The 17,169-nt window shown below is 32.7% G+C and overlaps 2 protein-coding genes across 4 annotated transcripts; one reads left to right on the top strand and one right to left on the bottom strand.

The window, feature by feature from the left end:
- The first annotated feature begins 2,423 nt into the window (after positions 1-2,423).
- On the top strand, positions 2,424-6,613 carry LOC121971723 (COP1-interacting protein 7-like). 3 transcript variants are annotated; one of them, XM_042523130.1, is made up of 7 exons: positions 2,424-2,817; positions 3,042-3,178; positions 3,259-3,441; positions 3,583-3,682; positions 3,767-3,797; positions 6,024-6,066; positions 6,584-6,613. In XM_042523130.1, exons 2-7 carry the CDS (start codon positions 3,120-3,122, stop codon positions 6,585-6,587), a joined length of 420 nt encoding a protein of 139 aa, XP_042379064.1. In that variant the 5' UTR covers positions 2,424-2,817; positions 3,042-3,119; the 3' UTR covers positions 6,588-6,613. The 3 variants fall into 3 exon arrangements, with proteins under 3 accessions (XP_042379064.1, XP_042379063.1, XP_042379062.1); XM_042523129.1 differs by having other exon boundaries at positions 2,989-3,178; XM_042523128.1 differs by having other exon boundaries at positions 2,424-2,938.
- A 6,021-nt stretch (positions 6,614-12,634) lies between these two features.
- On the bottom strand, positions 12,635-14,033 carry LOC121971722. The gene is made up of 3 exons (XM_042523126.1): positions 13,646-14,033; positions 13,461-13,568; positions 12,635-12,739 (listed from the first exon to the last, which is right to left on the bottom strand). The coding sequence occupies exons 1-3, from the start codon at positions 13,967-13,969 to the stop codon at positions 12,671-12,673; spliced, it is 501 nt and encodes a 166-aa protein (XP_042379060.1). The 5' UTR covers positions 13,970-14,033; the 3' UTR covers positions 12,635-12,670.
- Between the last annotated feature and the right edge of the window lie 3,136 nt (positions 14,034-17,169).

The raw sequence follows: 17,169 nt of genomic DNA, 5'->3' as shown, positions 1-17,169 counted from the left end.
AAGTCAAGCTTCAAACAAGCTCAAGCTCATAAAAAATAAACCAAGCCAAGCTTGAACAGAACACTCATTTCAAAAGTTTGGTTAATTTTAAGCTCGGCTCGGCTTGGCTCGGTTATCTTATCAAATAAGCTTGAACACCCCAAAGTTCAACTCGGCTCGGCTTATTTACAGCCTTATGTGTAATTGTGATTTAAGCGTGATTATGATTTAATCATAATTGATTATGATTCTTTTTGGATTTATTATCTCTTAAATAATAATTTAGATAGGATAACTGAAGATTATCAATAATAAATAAGTCATCAGGTAATCTAAAGTCGAGATCAAATTTATGTTAAAATAATGATAATCTAACATCGATAATGAGTTCTACCCCATTTTTAAATTTTCCAATGATCATCAATTTATTAAAAAACTAACATATGAATATGAAAATTTTTGAATAATTTTAAATTAAAATTAATGTACTCCTCCAAACATCTTTAATATATTTATATCATCCCGAGCTATGGTACTATAATAAAATATTCAAATTGTAGAGTTTGTTATTTTTTTTAACATATATTTATATCCTTAAATCTATATTCATAATGTAAGCTAAGAATGATAAATTTTTAAAGAGTAGAATAAAAATTTAAAGTGGATGGTAACGTCACATAATATATATATATTTTTATTAATCCAATATCCAAAAGCGATCTGGTCAGATTTCACGGACCAACTATTAAATAGATCGATAAATCTAGTAGTCTGAATTTAGCTAGCTACAAAATAATTAAATTAGTTAAAAATTAATTCAATATTATTAATAAAAAAATAATTAGTTATTATTTTTGAAATTAAATATGAAAATAAATGAAAAAGTATATAATTGTCTCATAAAATATAGTATTACTTGGACACCTTTAATAATAACTTAAAAAAATTATTCTGCCACAATTAAAAAAAATATTCTAATTAATCAAATTCTATCCCTTTAGACTTTAATATTATTCTAGATTTAACAAGATGAATCATAATGTACCACCCACCATCATTAATGATTCAAACATCATCAACGTTTGAAAATGCCCAACATTATATTAAATCCTTGCATACGAATAGATGAAATTGTATTTTACTGGTGGTAAAAAGTGAAGTCCTCAGCTAAGCAATCCATCTAAGATGGATGGTTCAAAAAGATAAATCATGAAGATTTATTCAGTTGAGCGGCTTTCTTAAATAGGGATATGAAATAATCAAAAGCACTTGGATTCCGTGTTAATATGATAATTTATAAAAAAAAACACGTCTAATTTTATTGGTTGATCCAAAACCAAACCAAAAGTATATAATACTTTGATAATTATTAAATAACATACGAATTTATCTAATTTTTCCATTTTACCCCTTCTATCAATCACATGCAATCTCTCTCCCATCCTCCACTCCCTCCTCTCTCAACTCATGGAAAGTAAATTTTTTCTCGGGATAATCTAGTGATTAGTATATGAGATGTTGTCATTATGAGATATGAGATTCGAATCTTAGTAAAGTCGAGATAAATATCTCCTTTATGTGCTAGACATTATTCTAAAGATTAGTAACTTCCGTGATTCATCTCCTTAGCCTGGGATGAGATGGTGAAAACACTGGGAATGAACCTTTTCGCTTTTTATAATCATAGAAAACAAATCTCTCTGATCCTTTGTTTCATTTATTAATTTATTCAACTTAAATTCATTTTTGAAAACATCATCACCCGCTAATATAAAAAACAATAATGAATGACATATTTTCAAAGGGCTTAAAATATATGTAATCGGAGCGTAGGTCAATCAATAAATTTATTTGATTATTATTAATTATTATTATTTTTAATCCCGGGTGTTTTGAAAAAAAATAATTGGAGTCGAGTAAAATTGATAGTGAGAGAAAGAGGGAGTGGATAGAGAGATGTTATCGTTGTCTGGCGGGAAGAATATAATAGGAAAATCAAATAAATTATTATATCCTTTAATAATTATTAAAGTATGGTATGCTTTTAGTCGATATGGAAAGTTAGGTGTGTCCTTTCATAAATTGCCGATATATTACATATTCAATTTGCTTATTTAAATATTCCTTATTGAAAGTGAATATTAAGGAAGAAAAATCATCAGTTTCTCTTTATTTTTAATAAAAAATTTTAAAATATATATTTAATGGTAAAATTTAAAATATTTGATAGTGATGGACCTCATAAATATTTAATTTATAAAATATTTAATTATAAAATTTATAATATTTAAAAAATAAAATATTTAATTAATAATGCGACCGGAAGATTGAAAATTTTGATTTATTATGGATGCTCGTGTAAATTTCTGAGCCTCCAGAGGCATTCTCGGTACTCTAATCCATCTAGAGCTACTTAAAAAAAGCTGTCCATGAAATGCCACGGCACTCTCTCTCCTCAACTCCTCCACTCCTCGCTTCTCTCTCTTCTCATCTTCGACTTCTCTTTGAGTAAGAGGAGAGCAGATAGCGGCAGAAGAGTAAAGCAACCGCCTCCCCTGCCTCCTGCCGTTTTTCTTCTCCATTGTCCTCATCTCGTTCCGTGTCGGTCTTCCGACCTTCCTCCATTGCTCTCACCTCTCGATCTCTTTCTACCTACCCCGCCCACGGTTGCTGGGATCCCAGATCGAGGCAGAAGGCGCCTGGAGAAGCCGACGAGGTCCATTCTTCACACCTTCCTACGGCTATTCCTCGTTTCCAGCGTCTCAAATACACGATCGGCCGGTCGCGGGGTCCTTGGACTCCCTGCCTCACGATGCTCCGGCATTGTGGTAGTCAGTGGTGAGTCGGCTAAATCTAAGCGAATGCTCGTTGTTGTCTTCTCTGGGTTTTGATTCCAGAGTGGGCCGTCACTTTGCTGGCTTGATCTAGTAGATCTGAATCGAGCTTCCATCTTGATGAGGTTTGCAAGTTGTGATTTTTGTTGTTTTATCGTGTGGCTCGTGGAATCAGACTGGCATGGCAACCGATTTTACTGGATAGGTCGCATGTCTGCCATATTGTAGGGCTCGAGGGCTTCGGATTTTTTGATCGTGTGGTGTTGCTGGTGAACGGATAAGGAAGAGCTTTTTCAGGCTAAGAAGATGGACTCTGACACTCCTCTCGACTGTGCTGTATTTGAGCTATCGCCAAGGCGGTCAAGGTGAAATCCACCGTCAAGATGAGTTTTGGTTTCAATTTTCAGTAGCTGCTTGAAGTGGGAAAAAAAAACACATCTTGCAGATGCGAGCTGTTTGTATCTGGAAATGGGAGGACCGAGAAGATTGCCTCTGGTTTCTTAAAGCCATTTCTCACACATTTGAAGGTTGCAGAAGAGCAGGCTGCGTGTTCAGACGAGATGATAAAACTGGAAGTTGACGGATCAACGAGTGGCCACGGATGGTTTAATAAAGGAACTCTGGAAAGGTTCAGTTGAGATAATGTCATAAATCACTGTTGATCAAATTAGGTCTTTAGGCAATGAGCTACGGGTTGTTTTACTCCTTGATCCTTCAGTGTTTGTTAGAATCTTCTGTCCAATTTGCTTAGAATAGTTATTGGCTGCAGGTTTGTTCGGTTTGTCAGTACTCCTGAGGTGCTGGAGTCAGCCATCACCTGTGACGCAGAGATATCACAGTTGGAAGGCGCCAGACGAATATATTCACAGGCAGTCCCATTGATCATGGAACTTAGTTTGGATTTAGACTTGCTTACATTTTGATAATGCTGAAATAACTACTCTGTAATGCAGGGTATCGGAAATACACTTTCTTGTAGACCAAGTAAGCTTAGTTTTGTTTCCTTTATATCTACATAATGATTATTTTTTTTCTTGATGAGGTGTACCTAAATCTTTTATTATTCTTTTCTTTTGTTTTCTGAGTTTATGCATTTCATGAAAGCCTTTGTTTCCTTTGTCCTCCCACTATGAAATTAACATACAACTTTGATAATGATGTGAGATGAAATATGTATCCACCATGGGAATGAAGGGTCAAACTCATTTGTGTCTCCATTTGGAAGTAAATTGAAAGGATGGAAAAAAAACTCCCTATTTCTTATTTTTAGAGGTTTGGATCTATTCTTCTCCATCTCACATGGAACTTGTGTGACAATTAATCTATACAGTGCTTTTGCATGGAGTCAGTTATCAGGTGGTGCATTCCAGGTGCAATTGCAACTTGATGGAAATTAACAACTTCCTTTATTTGCCCCCCAAAAGAAGGGCACAAGAAACCCATGCCAGTGAAAGGAACTAACAAAGACATGATAAGGGAAACAAAGGAAATGGCGTTGGCATAGACCCTCGATTAACAATAATTTCCTGCAAATGTTGAAGGGGCAATCACCATGCACACCGATGAGGTGATGAGTAGGAGACAAGAGAGTGACACACAAACAAGATGTGTTTTAGGAATTGATGCTTGCATGAAGGTACAAGATTTATGTGAACATAGGCTTCCTTATCTGGATATAGTATGTCCGCTGATCTCAGCAAACCAAACACTAGATAGTGACCCAGTGGTCTCCCACTTGTAACATTATCCCATGGAGACTTGAATTGCCTAGGAAATCCAGTGGTCAGATTTAAACTTCTTTGTTTTCATATTAAGCCATGACTATAATAATACTTGAATCTTTGTAATAAAATTTATGTTTTGTTGCATCTCAGTATTCGTGTCTAAAATCAGACCCTTGCATATAGAGTCACTGTGATCCCCACTTAGAAAATGATGTGCTGAACACCTACATACACGTGTATTGAATTCTCATATTTGACTACTTGTAAGTAAGAAAAATAGATGTTCAATTTAAGTGTAAGATTTAAGACCATCATGTAAGTTTTGTTGCATTCCTTTTTTTTGCTTGTTTGTAAGGTTGACCCCGTAAGTTAAGAATTTTTACTAGGTATCTGCTGCTCACTAGTCTGATGCCTCAATCTTCTCTCTTGCTCACTATCTATTGAGAGAGGCTATAATGAATTGTGACATAAAAATAATCTCTCTTGATAAATGGAGGCCTAAAATTCCTTTTTAATTAAAATATGATTATGAGGTAATTATGGGCCCAATTGGACTATAATACAGTTTTACTAAAAGTATGTTCGATAATCTATAATATAGTTTTATTCAATAATAACAATACAGATCATTTTTATTTTGATTATTATCGATTGTTGTTATCTATAATTTTTATGAATAATGTTTTATTATTTGATAATTGTCTAGTAGATTTAACATGTAAAGTAATAATATGAGTTTATCAAATAATAGTAGTAAGTAATTGCTGATATGATGATTAATAATAACAATAATATGATATTATTAATACTTTGATAATAAATTTGTTTTTTTATCTAATTTTATCTATGCCATTATTGACTATTTGCACAATGTTAATATGCACAATATGCATCTTTTTAAGATTTTGAACATCTTTTGAAATATATCTTAATACTTTTTTTTTTCTTTTCTTCCTTTAAATTCTAGTTCACCTATATTCCCAACTTGATAATTATTAACCATCTGACAATCATGACTTAAATTTTTTGCATCTTTTATCCAATATTGAATGAGGAGATCTTGATGAAGATATAACCAATAGGATAATGAGTGACTAAAATGGACATAGAAAAGGTTCTAAACTTTACTTATGTGATTGTCTTTGGACAAAAAGAGAAGTTTTATGTGACTTTGGTACAACTAATCATACTTATATGGGTCAAAGTGGTGGGCACCCATGATTTGAAGACATGAGGCATAAAGGGAGAACAAGGAAAATTTAAATTCTATTACTAGCCTATTGAAAAGTGATTTAAAACATGTAGATGTTACTAGCATATAGCTTTACGTATTTTATTGGTGGAATGAGATTCATACGACTGACACCAATACCTGAGCCCTAACTAGTTTGGTAGAATCATCTTCACCAAATTAGTTATGCCTCAGGTTATTGCATATAAAGCGATCTCTTGTTGGCTTGATAATATCTTTCGCTTTTTCTCGCAGGTGAAGATGTTATCAGTTCTGTAGAAGATGCAGATGTAACAAAGTATGTTTTTATTGCTTATCATGCAAATTTTGATCAACATATTTATTTTTTTTTCTAGTTGTGTGGGCAATCTTTCATTAAGATTACACCTATGAAACAATTTATGAAGCAAGAACTTTTTGAATTTTTTATGAACTGTTAGCTCAGTATTTGAATGGATGGAGTATGTACCATTCAATAATGAATTAACTTGCCTTTTGGCCCTATTTATTTGTTTAATTATTTAATTATATGTCCTAGCAGCGAGTTACTAGATTCAAAGTTTGTTAAATCAAGGTTCAATCTTGATTGTTATGATAAAATTTTGAATTGTGAATCATAAGATTTAGCTGACAAAATGTGAGATAGGTTAAAAAGATTACTATATTTTGGCATTGTAAAACATGTTTAATAATATTATTGATTAACTAGGTTCATATCTCACCTAGATAAACAAATACAGTATATTTCTACTTCATGTAGCTCCAACAATGCAAAGTTGAATTGACACTTATCTCCTCAACTTCCATCAACATAGTTGAAGAGAGGAAGATAAAGACACCAACAAAGGACTCTTCAGCGAGAGAAAAGGACTTCTTCTGTCAATTCAGGTCCAATGTGACAAGATTTGCATCATTTCATCAATAAGAGCTGAGCATCCAATCTCATGGTTGTTTCTGAGTTTCCACATATTTGGTTGTTTCTGGTTTCCACATATTCTAAGTTATCTTTTTCATCCACTCTGCTTTTTTTTTTTCTCCCTTTTATAATGGACTTGACAACCCCTTTTAATTCTGTGGCTAGATTAACTTTAATTCCTCAGTTTTTTATTTCTTAACCACTTTATTTTTCCCCAAACATGATTCTATGTATCATATTAAATCAGAACAACAAATAATCATAATTATATATGATATAACAAGTCTATCATCCAATTTGTATTATATTGATAAAAATCTATAAATCATGAATTGTGCTAATTACGCATAATAGTGTTAGACAAGTTATTTAGTATGATTTTGTGTCAATTTTGGGCTTAGCCAAATGGTTTTGCTACTATGTTATGTTGATGCTTGACACACTCTTCAAAGCTTGCTGAGATCAACTTAATTTTTTTTATAATCCTATAATTGTTTTTTACTTGACTTGTTTACCTTCAATTATAATAAGTCAACAACAACTGAGGAACAAGTCACAATAATATAACTATCATTTGATAAAATTATCACATCTTATTGATACCAAAAATGATCGTCATACATCGGATGAGAGCATTTGGTCATGCAACATCTTAGTGAGATCACTCATAATTTTCAAAGAGAAGATAAACATTCTCTTTGGATATTTGATGTTGGAGGTAGTTTCTCCATGTATCTGGCTAACTAATGAGTTGAACTTGGACTGGCTGCCAAAAACTGGAATAAATACAATTATAGGATAATGATACATCTTAATCTCTCCAACTTTTGTGTTACTCATCTTTGTTGTTGGTGGCGGTCCAGATGATGTTTCTTCTCTTCCTATCCCTACTTGTTTTATAGTATCACTTCATAGAGTATACGCAATCATCAAAAGTTGGACTTGGAAGTGAAGGGGGAAATTCAATTGGATTTTTTGGTAGCGGTGAATCAAAAGGTAAAGGTACTCCTCATGGGTTTGTTAGTTTAGAACCTAGACAAAAAAACCCTTAATTCGACATACAAAAAAGATTTGCTTGTTGATGTGAAGCGTAGAGTTGATCGTTTTATTTACTCTGTTGCACTTTCGTTTAATGTTATGAATGATTCTTATTGGTTGCCTATGGTTGAGAGTATTGCGGAATATGGAAGAGGGTTCAAGCCTCCTTCAATGCACGAGTTAAGAACTTGGATACTTAAGGCTGAGGTTGATGACATCAATCTAATATATGAGTATAAAAAGGAATGGAAAAAATATGCACTATTATGTCCGATGGTGGGACGGATGGGAAGAGTAGAAGTTTGATCAATTTTTTAGTGAATAATCCTGCCGACACTTTCTTTTTGAAATCTATTGATCCATTAGCTTCTATAAAAAATGGGGAATTGATCTTTAAGTATCTTGCTGATGTTGTTGACGAGGTGGAAGCGGAAAATGTTATTCAAATTGTCACGGATAATGCTTCGAATTGTATTAAGGCAGGGGAAAAAATTATGGAGACTAGATACAAAATTTGGTAGACACCTTGTGCGGCGTATTGCATTGATCTAATGTTAGAGGATATTGTAAAGTTGAAGATTTTTTCTAACATAATTGAGCATGCTAAGATGGTTGTGAAGTTCCTTTATCGTCATGGAACTATACTTTCTTTGATGCGAAAATATACAAACGGTAAAGAAATTCTCCATCCTACTGTTACTCGCTTTGCTACTTCATTTCTCACTCTTTAAAATATGTATAAGGTTAAAAGACCACTTGAACAAATATTTGCTTCCAAAGATTGGGTTAGTTCACCACTATCTCAAACAACTTAGGGAAGGTCGTGAAGAGAATTGTTGTTAATGATCCCAACTTTTGGCCACATATTGCATTATGTGTTAAGAGTGTTGTCCTCTTGTAAGTGTGTTAAGGGAAGTTGATTCGGAGGAGAGATCGACCATAGGATATATTTATAAACTTATGGATAAGGCAAAAGAAACAATAAAATTTAATTGTGGGAGAGTTGACAGAAATACAAGCCAATTTGAAAAAAAATTGATTCACGATGGACTCCGCAACTTCATCATCCTCTACACGCGGCCAGGTATTATTTGAACCCGCAATTGCGTTATGAAAAAAGGTTTTCTGATTGTGATGAAGTTAGAGATGGATTGTATGCATGCATGAATAAGATGTTTTCTGATGATCGTCTTAAAGAAGACATCCAATTGGACTTCTATAACAAAGCTGAAGGAGAAATTGGAACTCCAATAGCAAAACGAACAAGAATGTTGCGGACTCCGAGTTAAATTATTTACTTCTTTACATCTCTTTTAAGTTTTTAACCTTTTATACCAGCATTCGTATTTTAAAATTATATATACATTTTTGTAATTTTCATTTTCTTTATGTTATTAGCCTCGTGGTGGGAACGTTTTGAAAGTAATACACCCGAGCTTACTATGTTTGCAATTCAAGTGCTTGATCTCACTTGTAGTGCTTCGGGATGTGAAAGAAATTAGAGCACTTTTGAATTGGTGAATATTCTAACTCTCCTTGAATTTTAATTGTTTTATAATTTTCATATCATTGTTTAATTTTTTATATATGTTTTCTTCTTTACAATATTAGATTCATACAAAAAAGAGAAATAGGCTTGAACATGCGAAGTTGAATGTGTTGGTGTTTGTGAAATATAACTTCAAGCTTAAGAAGAGAAGCCTTAGGAGGAGAGACAAGATTGATCCCATTATAGTTGATGAAATTGATTCGGATGATGAATGGATAACTGAGAAAGAAGGTCATGTCCTCCCCGTAACTACTAAATAGCTTGAAGATGATAAATTATTTGAAAGTGATCCTATTGTGAGTGTGTCGTCGACTATCTTTGAAAGTCTTTCGACTCGGATAAGCGAGTAGAAAATGTTGAGAATATAGTTGAAGTTCCTCCTACAAATTCAAAAAAAAAAAGTTGTTGAAAATTCAAATAAGCATATGCAAATTATTTACTTATATCTACTTAACCTATATAGGTGGAAGCAAAGGCAAACAAGCAAGGTTGAGGCTTGTTGATGAGAAAGATAATCATCTTGATGCTAAAAACTATGGTGATGTAACTCCAACAATTTTTTATAGTGAAAATTTTCCAACCAAGACACTATTGATGATGATAGCGATATAGAGTTGGATGATACTGATTATTTTTAGGTTATAAAAAGGGTAGCCCAGTGCATGAAGCTCCCGCCATGCGGGGTCCCGGGGAAAGATCCATTGTACGCAGTCTTACCCTGCTTTTTGCAAGAGGTTGTTTTCAGGATTTAAACACGTGACCTTTTGGTCGCATGGCAACAACTTTACCGTTGCGCCAAGGTTCCTCGTGATTATTTTTAGGTTATATTGTTTTAATTATAAGACTTTTTAAATTGTTGTTTTGGTCATGTTGTTTTAATTATAAGACTTTTTAAATTGTTGTTCTTGGATATTTTGGCATGTAATGAATTATTATAATTAATTTTAGGTTATGTTATTTTTATTTTACTTATATAAGTTATTTTATTTTTTAAAATTTAAAAATTGACGTGCACGAAAAGCTTGCGCTATGTGCTTCGCTAGTTAAGCTACGCGATGACAAGACAAAAACGCTATGAACCAACGCTACACGATTTAAAACATTGCTCGCTACTAAGAGTATATCTAATGTGAACACTCTGAAGGAGCTGCATAAAAATGAGTTCAAAGTGAGAGGTTCAAGTAAAGAAAATATTTAGCTTATATAATTGAAAAATACGAGCTCAAGAAAGTTAAGTTTTGATTGACATAACTATATTAAGAATCTGGAGTAATTCAATATGTTGAATCCAAGTTGGTCAAAATGCATTTGGCAAGTCGTTTCAGACACTTTGCAAACATGACAACAAGATGAATGGCAAGATTCATATATCAAGCACATCACATATGCAAGTAGTATCAAGAGTATTATGTAAATCACAATCTACATTCGACCTGATTCAACACATGAAGTTAGTATAGTGGCTAGATACATGGTCAAATGGAGAAAAACACTGAAAAATCGAGTATTAATTATTTTGCAAATCCAGATATAATAGCAACTCAGATTTTGTTGCAAATCCAGATGAACGGGTTTAGTGACAAATCCAAATAGAATTAAGTTGGGGTTGAAGATGATTGAGTTTGACATGGAATGCTGTAATAGGCATTTGTTCTAAGCCACATTGAGAAGATTGATTATTCATTATTTTATCTTAATGTTATATATAAGGCATGAGCCTCTCTTTGAATCAATATTATATATTACTACGTTTAAAGTGTTTATTCTGTATGTTTTGACAATAATAAACATATTAACCATAAAAAAATTAAACATATATGATATGCAATCAACTACTAACCATTGGATCTAAAGAATTTCTATTAATGAGTTTATCATGATTACTCTTTTCTTGAAAGGACAAATAACTTAACACAAGAAATATTAGATAAGTTACAGGAGTACTTAAGGGTTCACAAGAGAACTTTTTTTTTTTTTGCTTCTTTCATATATCCAGCAATTGATTTAATATTTATTATTCAAGGTATTTAATTATGTGATGCATTTTTAATACAACATAAATCAAACATGGTAAAGCGATGATGTGAGACAACAAACATAAGCATGGAGTGCCAGCAGGTGAGTGAGATTATATGCACTAACATTGTCCCAAATTTAGGATTTTTCAAGAATGCTTCTCAAAAACCAAAACTGAAAAAATTTAAAATTGATTTGACAGATAGAGAATTAGTAATTACTAGTGTTCAATATTAACTCATCCAAATTCAATCAAAAACGAATAATTCTATCAATAATTACTATAGTTCTGTACACAAATTCAGTGGACTCAATATGTTTTGATCGTGTACATATCTTAAAAATATAACATTTTGTTTGATTGTTAAATATGAAAATAAACATCTGAGCAAGAAAAAAAAATGAAAAATAAGCATCAAAGGGTTACATACAAAATATAAATTATGTGCCTTTTAATTTGAACATAATACTACTATATACTAGAATACTTTCAACATGCTTACTCAAAGTTTATTGAACATCAAAGGAATTAATTACGTGTGGTATCAAATAAATTAAATTCATGGACCACCATGTATTAGGTTAAAGTTTTAATTATTTTACTACTAATGTTCAACTAAATTAATTTCAGTTTAATTAGAGGAAATAACAACAACCAAGCCTTATCCCACTGGGTGGGTCGGCTAAATTTTGAGGAAACATCAACTCTCATATAAATTAGGCTGTAAACTGGCTTTTTGAGTACTTAAATTTTGCAGTATAAGTACCTTAACCATAATTTATCTCACTGATAAATTTAAGTTGCATTATTATAAATTAATATGTCTTGCATGTGCATTACAAGATGTGGGCATCAACTAGTTTGTTTAAAAACTCTGGTCAATGATCTATGTGTTAATCCTCATCAAATTTCTATGTACTGTGACAGTCAAAAGGTTATATAGTAGCCAGAGATGAAAATCCATTCGAGCACCAAGCATGTTGAGTGAAGTATCACTTGGTTTGTGATACTTTTCCGTATGTTTTTATAAAGAAGGTTAACTCACATAACAAACACATGAAAAATTGGTAAACACATCATGAAGACCCTCTTTGCATCAAGTTCTAGTAGTGCTCGGAACCAATGAGTGTCAAAAACAATTCATAACCCCGCAATGGACCATTAATAAGGACAAAAGATAGCAATTATGTTTTGACATTATGTGAACCAAGGTGAAAAATTATTAAGTGTTGTTCAAATATGCCCTACAATCAGTTGTTGAAGTCTCACAATGGGCGACCTTATAGTGTTAAAGCTAAAATGTAAAAAAAGCATATGCTTGAGATGATTTGGTAATAAATCAACCTGGTAGTTGACCCTAAGGCCTGAGCAGTCAGATCCATTCAAAAGTAGTTAACGCATTGATGTGCTTTGCATTTTTTGCCAGCCCTTGAGGGTCGATTTGAATGAAGCTGTGTTGAGAAGACAACTAAATTAAAACTGCAGAAAGCATGAAACTTGTTGGGTCAGTAGAATTGAAGGTCACTAAGTTGGTCCTTATTGAATTGGCAAAAATACATATTGTTTGAGACACTCTGAAGTTGGAACTTGTCTGGTCATTGGAAATGGAAATACCCTTTGTAGCATGTAAGTGGCACTTACATGCTTTTTTAATGCTTTGATATGATAATCGTTAGATTAACCCATTGTGTTTTCCTCGAATACATCTTGTTAGGTTAGAATTTATGGTGGCATGATGTATGACAAATCGTTGGGAGACATTAAAGTGACACATCAAATGCTTGTTGAGTTATCTATGAGAGTGACACTAGTATAAGAGTTATTGTGCTAGTCAACCACTTGTGTGTTTATATTGCAACCTTCCCTATTTCTCAACACCGTTTGTGCTTTTCATCTTCATCCCCACTGCGATTTTCTCCTTGTCTTGAGGCTTCAACAGAAATCATTGCGGTTCTGGGTTTGTGTATCATTTTTGTGTTTGATATATTCTATTTAGTTGTTCAGCTGAAGACTACATCGTCTAATGCACATAGATCCCTAATTGACTGGCATCCGAGCTATTATGTGGCATGTGTGGTAATAAGAGCAGCGATAATTTGATTGATTGCAACATTAGGGACAAAGATAAAAAAATATGTGAAATACAGGTGAAGCAAATCTGGATTTGATTACCTCGACAAGTGCTGCATCCTTACGAGGAATCGAGCCAACGATAGCTGGGGATACGCCCACATCCCTTGCCCCAGCGATCAGAGCCGACTCCGTCCACCCTAACCTTGCCTAAGACACAGAAAAATAATCACAGTCGAAGAACACAGGAGCTCAAATGTTCGCAAAGAAGAGGATCAAATACTTACCGTGTGAGGAAGTGCTGCGATGAACACACGAGCCTGCGTTTCCTCGTACTTACCTGCCGCACCTTCAGTTGGCCTAGAGCGGTTCCCATTCCTCCGGGCCTCACCGTCATCGTTCGCGATTCGTGTAGCCTCCACCGGCGACACCCCTTCCGGGGTCTCCTTCTGCGGCCGCGACTGTTCCTCGGAAGGGATCGGCCGAGGCGGGGGAAGCGGAGGTACGTCGCTGGAAAGGCCTCGGAGGGATGTCGGTCCCGCGGCCGCGATGCGGGATCTGGAAGCGAGGGCAGAGAGGAGGCGGCGAGTCGCCACCCCTGAATTCAACATTCGCGCTGTGAGAGAGAGACCGAGGAGTGTGGCGAACCAGAAAGCCACCGCTCTCTAGAGAGCCCGAGTGTAGTTCCCTTCTGCGGAGCTAAGCGATCGCCGTTGAATTGATATCGAACGGACGATTTGATTTTCGTATTGGCCGATCTTAAAGGTTAGATAGGGTTGGAAATAAGTATGATCTTTCATGTAATACGAATTTATTTATTTAATATATATAAATTCGTATTACCTGGGAGGGCACATCCTCTGATTAAAAAAAACTTAAAAAATAGATGAGGAGGAATGTGTAAATAGGGCTGTAAATGAACCAAGTGTTCGTAAACAAGTTTGGTGTTCGGCTTGGTAAAAGTTTGTTTATGTTCGTTAAATATACATTAGATTAATTAAACAAACAAGCTTGAACAGTTCGTTAAGCTAAACAAATAAGGTTGAACACATATGTGTTCAGCTCGTTAATGTTCGTGAACAATGTTCGTGAATAATGTTTGTGAACAACGTTCGTGAACAATGTTCACGAACAATATTTATTAATAAAATTCTTTTCAATATGCTAAATAAACAATAAAATAAAATAAAATAAATAAATAAATTTAAATTATCAATCTTAATAACCAATCAAACAATTAAAAGTTTCAAACAATCAAACAAGCTTGGATTGAGAGCTTGATAACCTCTAAACGAACCAAGCTCAAACCAAGCTCAAGCCAAGCTCGAACCAAGCTCAAGCCAAGCTTGAATTGAGAGCTTGATAACATCTAAATGAACCAAGCTCAAACCAAGTTCAAACCAAGCTCAAGCCAAGTTTGAACCAAGCTCAAGCCAAGCTTGAATTGAGAGCTTGATAACATCTAAACGAACCAAGCTCAAGCTCATAAAAAATAAACCAAGCCAAGCTTGAACAGAACACTCATTTCAAAAGTTTGGTTAATTTTAAGCTCGGCTCGGCTTGGCTCGGTTATCTTATCAAATAAGCTTGAACACCCCAAAGTTCAACTCGGCTCGGCTTATTTACAGCCTTATGTGTAATTGTGATTTAAGCGTGATTATGATTTAATCATAATTGATTATGATTCTTTTTGGATTTATTATCTCTTAAATAATAATTTAGATAGGATAACTGAAGATTATCAATAATAAATAAGTCATCAGGTAATCTAAAGTCGAGATCAAATTTATGTTAAAATAATGATAATCTAACATCGATAATGAGTTCTACCCCATTTTTAAATTTTCCAATGATCATCAATTTATTAAAAAACTAACATATGAATATGAAAATTTTTGAATAATTTTAAATTAAAATTAATGTACTCCTCCAAACATCTTTAATATATTTATATCATCCCGAGCTATGGTACTATAATAAAATATTCAAATTGTAGAGTTTGTTATTTTTTTTAACATATATTTATATCCTTAAATCTATATTCATAATGTAAGCTAAGAATGATAAATTTTTAAAGAGTAGAATAAAAATTTAAAGTGGATGGTAACGTCACATAATATATATATATTTTTATTAATCCAATATCCAAAAGCGATCTGGTCAGATTTCACGGACCAACTATTAAATAGATCGATAAATCTAGTAGTCTGAATTTAGCTAGCTACAAAATAATTAAATTAGTTAAAAATTAATTCAATATTATTAATAAAAAAATAATTAGTTATTATTTTTGAAATTAAATATGAAAATAAATGAAAAAGTATATAATTGTCTCATAAAATATAGTATTACTTGGACACCTTTAATAATAACTTAAAAAAATTATTCTGCCACAATTAAAAAAAATATTCTAATTAATCAAATTCTATCCCTTTAGACTTTAATATTATTCTAGATTTAACAAGATGAATCATAATGTACCACCCACCATCATTAATGATTCAAACATCATCAACGTTTGAAAATGCCCAACATTATATTAAATCCTTGCATACGAATAGATGAAATTGTATTTTACTGGTGGTAAAAAGTGAAGTCCTCAGCTAAGCAATCCATCTAAGATGGATGGTTCATAGAAAAAGATAAATCATGAAGATTTATTCAGTTGAGCGGCTTTCTTAAATAGGGATATGAAATAATCAAAAGCACTTGGATTCCGTGTTAATATGATAATTTATAAAAAAAAACACGTCTAATTTTATTGGTTGATCCAAAACCAAACCAAAAGTATATAATACTTTGATAATTATTAAATAACATACGAATTTATCTAATTTTTCCATTTTACCCCTTCTATCAATCACATGCAATCTCTCTCCCATCCTCCACTCCCTCCTCTCTCAACTCATGGAAAGTAAATTTTTTCTCGGGATAATCTAGTGATTAGTATATGAGATGTTGTCATTATGAGATATGAGATTCGAATCTTAGTAAAGTCGAGATAAATATCTCCTTTATGTGCTAGACATTATTCTAAAGATTAGTAACTTCCGTGATTCATCTCCTTAGCCTGGGATGAGATGGTGAAAACACTGGGAATGAACCTTTTCGCTTTTTATAATCATAGAAAACAAATCTCTCTGATCCTTTGTTTCATTTATTAATTTATTCAACTTAAATTCATTTTTGAAAACATCATCACCCGCTAATATAAAAAACAATAATGAATGACATATTTTCAAAGGGCTTAAAATATATGTAATCGGAGCGTAGGTCAATCAATAAATTTATTTGATTATTATTAATTATTATTATTTTTAATCCCGGGTGTTTTGAAAAAAAAATAATTGGAGTCGAGTAAAAATTGATAGTGAGAGAAAGAGGGAGTGGATAGAGAGATGTTATCGTTGTCTGGCGGGAAGAATATAATAGGAAAATCAAATAAATTATTATATCCTTTAATAATTATTAAAGTATGGTATGCTTTTAGTCGATATGGAAAGTTAGGTGTGTCCTTTCATAAATTGCCGATATATTACATATTCAATTTGCTTATTTAAATATTCCTTATTGAAAGTGAATATTAAGGAAGAAAAATCATCAGTTTCTCTTTATTTTTTAATAAAAAATTTTAAAATATATATTTAATGGTAAAATTTAAAATATTTGATAGTGATGGACCTCATAAATATTTAATTTATAAAATATTTAATTATAAAATTTATAATATTTAAAAAATAAAATATTTAATTAATAATGCGACCGGAAGATTGAAAATTTTGATTTATTATGGATGCTCGTGTAAATTTCT

Source organism: Zingiber officinale, chromosome 4A, assembly GCF_018446385.1.
Source record: "Zingiber officinale cultivar Zhangliang chromosome 4A, Zo_v1.1, whole genome shotgun sequence".
NCBI lineage: Eukaryota > Viridiplantae > Streptophyta > Magnoliopsida > Zingiberales > Zingiberaceae > Zingiber > Zingiber officinale.
Note: the sequence above shows the minus strand (reverse complement) of the source record. Positions and strands in the feature narration are given on the sequence as shown.

What these genes read in the sequence shown, in the direction of transcription:
- LOC121971723 (XM_042523130.1), top strand. Translation starts at nt 3,120, where the DNA reads ATGGACTCTGACACTCCTCTCGACTGTGCTGTATTTGAGCTATCGCCA. An exon ending in CTATCGCCAAGGCGGTCAAG is followed by an intron (nt 3,179 to 3,258) that starts GTGAAATCCACC and finishes CACATCTTGCAG; the next exon opens with ATGCGAGCTGTTTGTATCTG. An exon ending in AATAAAGGAACTCTGGAAAG is followed by an intron (nt 3,442 to 3,582) that starts GTTCAGTTGAGA and finishes TATTGGCTGCAG; the next exon opens with GTTTGTTCGGTTTGTCAGTA.
- LOC121971722 (XM_042523126.1), bottom strand. Translation starts at nt 13,969, where the DNA reads ATGTTGAATTCAGGGGTGGCGACTCGCCGCCTCCTCTCTGCCCTCGCT. An exon ending in TCGCAGCACTTCCTCACACG is followed by an intron (nt 13,569 to 13,645) that starts GTAAGTATTTGA and finishes TCTGTGTCTTAG; the next exon opens with GCAAGGTTAGGGTGGACGGA. An exon ending in AGGATGCAGCACTTGTCGAG is followed by an intron (nt 12,740 to 13,460) that starts GTAATCAAATCC and finishes TTCTCAACACAG; the next exon opens with CTTCATTCAAATCGACCCTC.